Raw genomic sequence first — 12,436 nt, forward strand, 5'->3', positions numbered from 1 at the left:
CTTGGAGTCCTAGTGGACTCCAAGATGAACATGAGTCGGCAGTGTGACGAAGCCATCAGAAAAGCCAATGGCACTTTATCGTGCATCAGCAGATGCATGACGAATAGGTCCAGGGAGGTGATACTTCCCCTCTATCGGGTGCTGGTCAGACCGCAGTTGGAGTACTGCGTGCAATTCCGGGCGCCACACTTCAAGAAGGATGCGGAAAACCTGGAGAGGGTACAGCGAAGGGCAACTCGTATGGTCAAGGGCCTGCAGACCAAGCCCTACGAGGAGAGACTAGAGAAACTGGACCTTTTCAGCCTCCGCAAGAGAAGGTTGAGAGGCGACCTTGTGGCTGCCTTTAAGTTCATCACGGGGGCACAGAAGGGAATTGGTGAGTATTTATTCACCAAGGCGCCCCTGGGGGTTACAAGAAACAATGGCCACAAGCTAGCAGAGAGGAGATTTAGATTGGACATTAGGAAGAACTTCTTCACAGTTTGAGTGGCCAAGGTCTGGAACGGGTTCCCAAGGGAGGTGGTGCTCTCCCCTACCCTGGGGGTCTTCAAGAGGAGGTTAGATAGGCAGCTAGCTGGGGTCATCTAGACCCAGCACTCTTTCCTGCTTATGCAGGGGGTCGGACTCGATGATCTATTGAGGTCCCTTCCGACCCTAACATCTATGAATCTATGAATCTATGTATCCACTAGATCTGTTCTCAACCCCCGCCTGGCCCTCTATCGGTCTGGTTAAAAATGTCCATTGTTTCAGGATGTAGGGAGTTTCCATCATTTCCTAAATTGCTTCACTTCCTCACCTGTGCAGTGAAATTGCAGCAGTTCTGCTGTGATCAGGTCTGTCCATACTGAGGGGGGAGGCTAGGGTGGAAGGACCTTCCTCTAAGTGAATAAAGGCATAAGGGAAACGGGGATAACAGCATGTGGTCTGCTTAATGTAGTTTAATGTTAATTATTCATAATACTTCACAATTTTATGTAGTATTTTGAACAGTGGTAGCCAGTATTGAGCCAACAATAACTGAACAGATCCTACATCTGCATCCTACCAGTTGTACTGTATTGTTATAAAAATGTAAGTGCCAAATGTTACTCTATTATTATTATTATTATTAATAATTGAGCTATTTCTTCCAGCATTAACCCTCTATTAATAATTGTGCATCTTTGCAGTGCCTCGGTTAAGCCCAAGACGTGGCCATGGTATTATCATTCATTAAGTCTGTGCTGGTTGCTATTGTACAAAAGGGCTGCTGCAGTGTGTTATAAATAGTACAGATTCAGAAATACGCCTCAGTATGAAACGTATTGTTAGTGATGACCTTTAAAACATCAGCTATGGCTTTGTCATTCTTCCCTTTCACAGCATACTCTGGATCATGTTGCTCATAATTTTGTGGAGTTTATTAATTACAATTGCATGACAGCTGAGCAGTAAGTGGGTGGATTTAGACAATAAAATGGATAATTAAAAGGATTAATGAGGTGGATTAAAATGAATGGACTGAGGCCAAATGGAGCCTGAATTTATCAAAACATTAGGGAACCCAATATATTAAGAGACATTGCTCCTTTCAGCTAGACACTTAATTTTTTTTATCCATAGTCCTTGATATTCCTCCTTAGTCAGGCACATGAGCCAGTGAAACTGCAATTTAATCTGGTAGTATATTTGCATCCCCTCCTGATGTGGTCCTACCTCTGTGTCTGTGCCACCATCTGTATACTACAGTTCTATATTGCTTTGTCTCTAACTTACTGCTGTATCTATGTCCAGTGTCCTGGAGCAAAAAGTCCAAGGGAGATCAGACAGTACACTGTCAGATGGAGAGACCATCAAGTAGATAGTAAGAAGTTAAGGGATCATGTGAGCCCTGTTCACTATCATCAGTGACCATTCAAATCTCAGAAGCCTAAGGGACCTTACTGACCTACTACTAAAATTTAAATATTCCATATCACCCTTTTCTGTGAAAATACCTGTGACTAAGTTTGAGGAGTGGAAAATCCTTCAAAGAATTCCTTAATTTTCCCCAGATTTCTCTGTTCCAGCAGGGATTCTCTCCTTTGCATCCATGCTCCAAAGTAGACATTGTTTCCAGCCCAAGAATCTGTGGATGGATCCTAAGGGAGTTGCAGGAAGCCAATTCACTCTGTGTGGAGCAGATGCTACGGGGGTGTCCGCAGAAATCATCCCTACTTGGAAGGTGGGATTCTACCCAGGAAAGTGCACAATGCATTGTGACAAGCTGAAGTTTACAGCAAAATCTAGTTGGTGGGTTATATCTAAATAAAGTTAATGGATGCTTAGTTGCAAGCTCTTAAGAACAACTACACTCCCTACATGGTTCTGTGGCTTCCTGCCACTTCTAAGGGCCACTGCAGCTGTCAGTGGCTCCACCTGGGCTTGTTCCAGATAATTTTTCTGTATGGAATTATGTAGCAATGGTGGTGGGGAGCAGGCAGGAAAGGGAGAAATATGCATTTTGCATGTGACCTTCCTTTCTCCAGCCCTCCCTGTCCTCAACTAACCTTCTACCCCACTACCCTACTGGGAAGTGAGGCAGTTTGTTTCTGCAGAATTTTCTTAGTTCAAGTTTTCTTTTTTTATGAGCTACTTATTCAGATCTAAACAATCAGGAATGGTGCCTAGGAAAGGTAAAATCAACATCCATTCCGAAGTTGGAAGTTACTCTATGAAGGCAAGAAATATCCTTCAGGTTATTATTTTATTATGAGTAATTTGCCTTTCCCTTTTCGTCCCCTTTAAATAGCCTTGTGTAGATGACTGACATGCTTTGGATATTGGCAGTTTGGAATGTGGGCACATGCTGGCTGATCTACTGCCCTTCCCTGCAGCAGATTTTATAATCCCTCAGGGCAGGCAGGAAATAACACATTGGGGACAAATTCATCCCTAGAATAACTCTACTGCAATCAACAGTTACAGCCAGCATGAATTCAACCTATTATGATCGCTGATAAAGCAGGTTCCCTTAGATAGATGTATTGGTAGGATAAAAGCCTGATGAAGAAGCCTGCCAGTATTCCAGAGGAAATGCTGCCTTCAGGAAATTGAAAAGCGCATCGTGTGATATTCACAACCTGTCTTTGCCTGCACCAGTGGCTACTTGTAATTTTATTTTTCTTTTGAAAATTAACTGTGCTGTATGTGCCCTCTAGTGTTGACTGGATAATAAATAACATAGTGTGGCTCTACTCTGAAAAGTGACTGAACATAAAAGTACCTTTTTTCCCTGGTGTGTATTCAGACTCAAAACTAATTGCATATGCATACAAATGGGTTTTGTAGAACTTAATTAGTGTACACTGCCAAGCCAATATAATGATTGAAAAGTGAGCTGGATTCTATTTCTGCTTTTCATCATCATGGAATTAACTACAGATTCCAATTGCTGGACTAGATTCTGCCCACCAGTGCAGCTGTGTAATCCCATTGACCACTTTGGATGCGTCCACACATGCAGGCACATGTACTTGCAGCAGCTCAAACAGAAGCAGTGCAAATTTGAGCTGGGGCTTTTTGCCTCGGCGCACGTGCCTGGACATGCACTTTGTTGTGGGGCAAATTGTGCCACTTGGGGCAAAATAACCCTGCCTGGCTCCTCCTGGATCTGCAGCCAGGGGGAGCTAGAGACTGGGGCCAGCACCTGCGCTGTCCCCAGCAGTATAGAAAGCTGCCCTAGCAAGCAGCTCAGGGCTACTCTCTCCCAAGATGCATGTTCTTCCACTATTAAAACAAAAGACCACTCTACACACATACACATATATATAGAGAGAGACAGACAGAGAGGGATTGATCAGTTGGGCAATGCTTTATTGGTATATTTACAATGTTAAAGCAATTTGGAAGCCTACCAGTGTCTCTATCATTATAATAAAATTAATTCTAAATATCTATATGTGTGAATGTGTGCTTTTGGTTTTCTTCACACATGATGGGTATGTGATGGGGGATGTGGGGTTTGCAGGATGTGGTGTGGGGGAAGGCGGGTGGGTGTGGAAGGATGTGGGTTGGTGTGTGGGTGGGTGTGGGGGAACCCTGTGGGGGGCTCTGTTCAGATAGGGTCCCCTGGCTCCCACAGGGTGCAGCCCCCCCAGCACATGGAATGCCCCCCCTGTAGGACCCCAGCTCCCCTCTGCAGGGCCTCAGCCCCACTCATGCAGGGTACCAGGAAGCTTGCAGGACCACAGCGCCCCCCCATGCAGGGTCCCAGGCACCCTGTGAGGCCACAGCCCCTCCCCCACCTGTGCAGGGCCCATAACTTACCTTCTGCAGCAGGGACTGCGTACCCGCAGGGACCAGCTGGGATCAGCTGCACGGGGACCCTGGGTGCCCCACTAGACCTAGGACCTGGCACCAAGCCGTGCCAGGTCCTGCTGGCACTGGGGCCCTCATGCAGCCAGGCCGGCCCGGTCCCACGGCTGCAGGATCCAGCACAGCATGCAGGAACCGTGTGCCACACTGCTCTGAGTCCTGCTAGCACTGGGGCCCTCATGCAGCCAGGCTGGCCCCGGAACTGGGCCGGCCTGGCAGTGTGAGCAGCCCCACTGCCAGCAGGACCCAATGTGGCTCAGCGCATGGTCCCGATGTACCACACTGCGTCTGGCCTCCGGCAGCAGCGCTGCCTGCCTTGCTGTGCAGGCGGGGAGGCAGTGCATGGCAGGACCTGGCCCAGCACTGCGTGACTGGCTACTTCGGCTTTGCACTGGAGTGGGTCGCATGGCTCCTGTACAAAGGCACAGTAGGTGCATGGATCGGGCTGGTGGGGCGCATTTTCCAATGACCCATGCTGGCCTGATCCGGTCTGGGCTGCGCATCTAGTGTGCCTTTACACAGGAGCTGTGTGACATGCTCTGGTGCAAAGCCACAGCCATGCTGCCTGGTACCACCAGCGCCACAGGGACTGGGTAGGGAGGCAGGCGTGTGGCAGCCCCTGCTTGGGCCCCTCCATGTCCCACACTGGGACATGCTCCCCTGTGACTCCCCATCCCCCTCCGCTCCCCATAGCCCCTGAGACCCCCTCCACTCCCAACACCCCCCCACCCCGACATCCCCCTGCCACCCCTCACACACACACACCAACCCACACCCATAAATCCCCCCATTCCCTAGCTTACCTTGGACAGCACTGGGGGACAGCAAGAGCACTACAAAGATGCTCTGGCCGAAACCAGAGCATCTCTTCTGGAGGATTGACTCCTATGTTTGCCCCACTGTTCTGTGGAGCAGTTTTTTTTGACCCCTGGATATCCATGGGTCTAATGTTGTCCCTGTGCTGCAGACTTTAAGCGCGGGGAACATTTTTTCATTCCTGCACGTTCCTCAAAGGGGTATGAGACAGGGCAAGAGGCATGTGCGCGCTCGTGTGGATGCACCCTTTGAGTTTATACAGGTGTAACTGAGGATAGAATAGGAGAAAAATGGGGGTGAAGCGATATAACACTGGGAAGAATTTGGCCTCAGAATCTTCATTACTTAAACTTTATTACTGTTCATAAATGAGTCAGAAAACAGCCTGACTTTTACAAACTAGGATGAATCTGTAGTGTTGGCATTCAGAAAATATCCATTTCTTCTTTTGTAATTAAGCAAATTTAGGAATATGACATAATACACATGGCATACCACAGTGCCATTTGCAAGAGCAGAAAAGTGCTATGAGGCTGTTGGCTACAAAGAACCAACTCACAGGATCATAATAAATTCTAATTGATTGTACAGGATGTGAAGTTACCAATAAAATCATAAATGCAAACTTTGAGTTATGAGGGGTACCACCTTAGCACATACTGACACACGCATACACACTCGCACACAATTGCTGCAATAGTAGTGTAGCACGGATGTTGGTTTATACCTATCTGGGGTGCTGGAGTCTGCTGTCAATGATCAGCTTCCTCCAAGGCAATGTCTTCTCCAGAAGGGGGTCGCCTGCTTGTCCTTCTGTCTCAGCAGGTTGGGTGCTGGATGAGAGGGCACCACTGAGACGGCTTCACTGCCTTTTATCCCTTTCTGGCAGACTTTTGCGATCCCCCAGCATCATCTTGCCACCCAATCTGGAGGTTGCTGTCCCCCATGGGTCTGGAGTAGTGCATGACAGCTGTCAGTCACAGTCCCTGGGGGGTTCCACCCGATGGTGCAGTTTTGGGAGTCCACCCTTGACTTGATTGACTCAATGGCTGTGTCCTTGCAGGTTCCAGGTGGCTTGATTAGGTTAGAATGGCTTGTAGAGTAGAGTTTTGTAATGGTAAGTTCCTCTGGCTAGGCTATTGTCAATTAACACCTTGGGAAAAAAAACCCGCAGCATCCTTATAGGCTCGGCAGTGCTATGTTGGCAAGCACTATGGAAGAAAGAGACTTGGGGGTCATCATTGACCACAAGATGAACATGAGCCTGCAATGCAATGCTGCAGCTAGTAAAGCAACCAAAACGCTGGCTTGCATCCATAGATGCTTCTCAAGCAAATCCCGGGACGTCATTTTCCCCCTGTACTCGGCCTTAGTGAGGCCGCAGCTGGAGTACTGTGTCCAGTTTTGGGCTCCACAATTCAAAAAGGATGTGGAGAAGCTTGAGAGAGTCCAGAGAAGAGCCACACGCATGATCAGAGGTCAGGGAAGCAGACCCTACGATGACAGGCTGAGAGCCATGGGGCTCTTTAGCTTGGAAAAGCGCAGGCTCAGGGGTGATCTGATGGCCACTTACAAGTTTATCAGGGGTGACCACCAGTATCTGGGGGAACGTTTGTTCACCAGAGCGCCCCAAAGGATGATGAGGTCGAATGGTCACAAACTACTTCAATATCGTTTCAGGCTGGACATAAGGAAGAATTTCTTTACTGTCCGAGCCCCCAAGGTCTGGAACAGCCTGCCACCGGAGGTGGTTCAAGTGCCTTCATTGAACACCTTCAAGATGAAACTGGATGCTTATCTTGCTGGGATCCTATGACCCCAGCTGACTTCTTGCCCTTTGGGCAGGGGACTGGACTCGATGATCTTCCGAGGTCCCTTCCAGCCCTAATGTCTATGAAATCTATGAAACAGACAGGGGCTCTTGCTTTGACGTTCAATTACCTACTGATTCATCCATACCCGCATTCACTCAGGGGACCAGCCCAATACAGCAATACAATTCCAGTTATTACAATTCCAGTGCATTCTTATAATAATAATTTTAGTAATACAAGGTATGACTTACTCTAAAGAATACATTTGTTAAAAGTTAAAAGGTAGAAAATATAAAATACAAAATGCCAGGGCAAAGATGAGACATGAAATATAAAAATGTACTGTGAGAAATATAGAAAAATGCAAGATGAGGTAGCGAGGATCAACGGCCACTGGGGTTAGATGCACTCATGCAGACTGATTTAGCATAAAACTTTAGACAGATATGGGAAGTTTGCTTTGGGAAATAGGTCTTAATCAAAGGAAAAATGTGTTTACCAGGATATATTTACAGTCATGCTTTCAGTGCACCTTGGCTTTTCTTGTCTCTTACAGGCTTTGCTTTGAAGTGGATATTTTAGTTCTTTTGTTTTCTTTAGTGACACAGCTCAACTGATACATAGATGTAGTCTGTAGGTTTCTCCTACAGAAAGCCACTTCAGCTTTCTGGCTTGCTCGGAGCCTTGCCACACCCATGCAATGAATGTGCTAGGTCTCTGCCAATACTTAGAAGGAAAAAGAAATGCACAAAAAGGGAAAGAGGGTGCAGGCAAGAAGGGGCTTCTGTTATATCAATGCCCAGAAGGGTAGTGTACAAAGGGGGCTCCCTGTTACAAGGCTTTTAATTTACTATCTGCAATTTTGCTGTCGTCTTATTTTCCAATCATAGAAAATATACCTGTTAATAATTTTACACAATTTGATATTTTAATAATAATTATCTATGGAAATGCCATTTGTTAACAGTTGACTTTTACTGGAGGTAGAGGAAAATCTTCATTTAATCCATATAAATGGAGGGAAAGGGCAAAAGTAATGCATGTGTATTAATTTGGGGTTGGAGAGGGACTGAGAAAGGAGGAGAATGGAGCAGAGAATACATTTGAAAGTCAATCTGAAAGGTTCTTTCAGGTCAGAAACATAGCAGCTTTTTTCTGGTTACAAGGTCACATGGGGATGATGCAAGTAACAGTCTCCAAAATGTAGTGGTAGAGAACCTATGGCAGTAGCTTCCAAAGGTTGCCTACCCTCTATACTGTTGACGTCAGTCTTCTCAAAATCTTGTCATCCTTGAACTTTGTCTGACTGCCCTCATCCATAATACAATGTTAACACCCATCACAGGCCATACCATAATTAACAATAAATCCTTTGGCATAACGGTCCTGGCAATACATTACAGGCTTCCCACCTCTGCCTTCAGGAAGGGGCACTACTTTTGGCTCACATTTAATTTTATCCTTACATATTAGAACACAGTATATCAAGAAAACACCTAATGATGATGATGATGTAAGTGTAACCATCTCTATTGACTTAAATAGGACTTAAAAATGTGATTCAGTTTTTTACTGAGCTGGGGTTTATATCATGAAGAGCAGTTAGTAACCGTCTAAACCCGTGGCTCCTCCTGCTGCAGCGGCTGGGGCCTTCGATGCCTGTATGGGGCGTTTGAACCTCGGCAGGCCCCGGCTGAGGAGGGGGGGAGCTTGTTGCTTCTCCCCCTGCCACACACACATCATGTTGGGGGTGCGGGATGTGTACGGGCTGCCTGGGGTCAGCCAGGCCCCGTGGAAGGGCTCCTGGAGATGAGGAGCTTCCTCTTCTAGCCGCAGATCTCGCCATGTCTTGGCTTGGCTGAGTGCTCGGTTTCTGCAGAGCCTTGTAGGGCCTCATTTAAAGATCTCTTTTTTTCCCCCCCAAACTTGTCGATTATGTGGCTGCAGCTCTCACCAGCACTGGGCTGGAAACTGCTCCTCGGTTTTGTGCTGCATTGTCACTCTGCTGTCTGTGATGGTTCTTTTCCCAGGGAAGCCTAACTTAAATGTTCTTTATTTCCATGAGAGAGAGAGAGACTGTTGTGGAGCCGCAAGGATTAGACCTAATTCTGTATGGAGGTGGCTGGGCAGTACCTCTCCCCATCTTCCAGATCTTCCAGGCTTATAGCTTATACCCAAAGGGTATGTGGCCAAGCAGGGGGTACAGGAGACTCGCCCTTGCTGGGTTATGCCTGCTTTCCCTGCCCCATCCAAGGAAAACACTTAAAAGGTAGCAGTGCTGCAGAAGTGGTCTGCCCAGCTCCCCTCGCAGCCTGGGGCCATGGGAGGAATGCGACGTGGGCACCTGTGGGGGCTTTCTATACCCAAAGGGTAATTAGCCTCCAGTGCAATGTGGAGTAGTAATCTGATATGTTGTCACTAGCACACCTCCTTCAGATGTTGGGCTATGTTCTTCATAAGGTGAAGATTTTTAGCAGCCTTTTTAGTCAACCCCAGAAAGATCCCCAGAGCAGTTATTTAAACTAGAGGTAATAAAGGCATTCATGCAATGTCTCTCCCTCACCTTCTTTGTTTATTCTGGGACTCTCTCATTTCCCTTTTGCTCAGTCCTCTCCTTTCTGTTTATTCTATCCTTTACAATCATCTCAATTTGCTTCCATTTTTCCTCCTACTTTTTGAACCCATATGGTCTTTTTTACCCACTCATGGCACCACCTACCTGATTTTCTTTCCACACTTTCCTATAGATTTCTCTCCTAAATCTCTTGTTGCATCTGGCTTTCAAAAAAGTACTTCCAGAATTCTCATGTCATGTTCCAGCCTCAGCTCAGTGTCCTACATCCATTCTGACAGCATTCTGACTCACTGGGGATCTCACCTCACAGTGCTATACGTATTATAGGCAGAAAGAGCTGCTAAGTGCCAGTTTCAGGAAACAGTACCCCGTCTCAAAGCAATTATGTCAAGCTAGTTTGGGGACCCACATGGAAACCAGCTCCCAGCACTGGAAACTAAATCAGGAAGGAATCTATCAGTTGGTAAAAGTCCTACAGTATAACTTACTGCCTTTCTTTAGTTTGTAACACCACTACCAGCACCAGAAGCCTATACTCCTGGGGCCTGATCCTCTAGTCTTGTATGCTAGTACCAAAATTATAGCATTACTCCTCCAATATATAAGTATATAAATATATAAAGCCTCATATCTGGGGACCCACAGTGATTCTAATGTATGATGTAGCCTGTGCTGAAAGGCCAACCAATAGATTCAGCAACTATTCAGATCCACTGGTCAGTATCTAATGTGTCCAGGGAGCATCCTGAGAGCTGCCACTGTAGATCATAGTTCTGCTGGGACTGTATTATTACTCTGTGGTCTACAATGATGTTTCAGTTCCTTGCAGTGATTTATACAAAGTTATTTTATTTGCAAGGTGCTTAGATTTGGTCCTTACTTGATGTAGTATATGGCATAAGTGTCACAAGGTGGAGATCTCAGTGGGGAAGCAGTCTCATATTACTGTCTATAGAGTCTTATACTGTCTATACTGTCTCATAATTCTTTGTTTGGGTGACAAAGAAAAAAATTGCCATCAATAATCCATCAGTATAGGATTCCTTTTGCCTCTGGTGCCAAATCAGCACCACAGCTGACTTTCCCTTCTAGGAGGCATGTTTTTGCCATAGAGGAACATCAGAATACTGATCTGGTAGCAGAGCTGTGGCCTCTCTGGATTTAACCCTCATGTAATTCTATAGCAAAAGAACTGTTCCAGAGCAGAACACTCTTAAATTAAGATTCAGCCTGGAGGTTTTATAAAGAAATTAAAAAGCTTTGAAATGAGACAGGCCAGGACTATAAAACAAAGCTGGAGCTAAGAATGGGAACAAGGCAGCTACGACAGCCTGACCTGCCTAGCTCTGTTGATGAAGCATTACAAAAAAACCCCATGGTTGAGATCTGACAGACTGCTTAAAAAAAAAAAATCCTTAAATTGCAGACCTGGGCATGTTGCCCAGGATCCCTGGCTTGGGATCCCTCATGGTTTGGGAGCAGAGATGCCCACAGAGCAGCTCAAAGGCCCCCCAGGTGCCCACGTCACATTCCTCCCGTGGCCCCGGGCTGGGAGGGGAGCTGGGCAGGCCGCTTCTGCAGCACTGCTGCCTTTTAAGTGTTTTCCTTGGATGTGACAGTCGCACCTGCTGTGGTAAACTAGATGTATGGTGCAGGGAAAGCAGGTGCTTAACCCCAGCCCTGGGGGGCAAGTCTCCTGTACCCGCTGCTGGGCCACATCTCTTGAGCCCTGGACCCTGCCAGCTGGGGGGGGAGGTGGGGAAACACGGGGACTCCCTCATGCACAGTGCCAGATGAACCCTTTTGCAGTCCCTGGGCAAACAAACTCATGGACCCTACTTAATACGGTATATGTATATTATTTATTTATATTATATTTATACTGTATAAATGTTTTTTTCCCACTCAATAATTATAATATGTAAAATGATCACAACTGGGCCGCTTCTTAGGGCCCTAGGCATGTGCCTAGTTTGCCTATGCGTTACCGCGGGGCTGCGAAAGGAGCAGCGCCCTACAGAACCGCAGAGCCTGCGGCCGCCGGGCGTGACAGGGCCGCAGCGCCGGCCCCGCCTCCCCGATCGCTAGCTCGGTCATCGGCTCGCCGCCCCTCCCCCCAGGCGGGAGGCTTCCTCGCTCTCCTCTTCAATCGGTGAAGTCGGCGCTCGATTCCGGCCGCCAGGGCTGGCCGAGGGAGAGAGCCAAGATGGCGGACAGGGCGCCAGGCGGTTCGCAGAAAGGCAGCGGGAAGGTGAGGCCGCCCTCAGGGGCGCGCACGCGGCACCGTCGCTCGGGGCCCGCGGCAGGGGGTGGGCCGGGCCGGGCCGGGCCGTGGTAGTGGCAAGTGCCGGCCGGAGCAAGCATGGCGCGGGGAGGCGGGTGCGCAGGCTGCGCGGCCTGCTCTGGCCCCCTTCCCCGGCCCTGCTGCTGCCGGGCGCGCCGGGGCCTACTGGAGGCCGGTGCCCGCGGCTCTTCCCGCTGCAGCGGCTGGGGCCTTCGATGCCCGTGTGGGGCGTTTGAACCTCGGCAGGCCCCGGCTGAGGAGGGGGGGGAGCTTGTCGCTTCTCCCCCCGCCACTCACGCGTCGTGCTGGGAGCGCGCGGCGCGCACGGGCTGCCCGGGGTTGGCCGGGCCCTGTGGAAGGGCTCTTGGAGACGAGGAGCCTCCTCTTCTAGCCGCAGATCTCGCCATGCCTTGGCTTGGCTGAGTGCTCGGTCTCTGCAGAGCCTTGTAGGGCTTCATTTAAAGATCTCTTCCCCCCCAAACTCGTCAATTATGTGTCTGCAGCTCTGGCCAGCACTGGGCTGGAAACTGCTCCTCGGTTTTGTGCTGCATTGTCACTCTGCTCTCTGTGATGGTTCTTTTCCCAGGGAAGCCTAACTTAAATGTTCTT

At 48.3% G+C, this 12,436-nt stretch overlaps 1 protein-coding gene across 5 annotated transcripts in view; it reads left to right on the top strand.

The window, feature by feature from the left end:
* Positions 1-11,697: 11,697 nt before the first annotated feature.
* U2SURP (U2 snRNP associated SURP domain containing) overlaps positions 11,698-12,436 on the top strand; it is a 78,227-nt gene continuing 77,488 nt past the window's right edge. For all 5 annotated transcript variants that reach the window (XM_059731001.1, XM_059731003.1, XM_059731002.1 and 2 more), the window contains exon 1: positions 11,698-11,794. In XM_059731001.1, coding sequence (XP_059586984.1) covers positions 11,750-11,794 — 45 coding nt within the window. In that variant the 5' untranslated portion in view covers positions 11,698-11,749. The remainder of the gene's footprint in view (positions 11,795-12,436) is intronic.

Source organism: Alligator mississippiensis, chromosome 7, assembly GCF_030867095.1.
Source record: "Alligator mississippiensis isolate rAllMis1 chromosome 7, rAllMis1, whole genome shotgun sequence".
NCBI classification, from domain to species: Eukaryota; Metazoa; Chordata; order Crocodylia; family Alligatoridae; genus Alligator; species Alligator mississippiensis.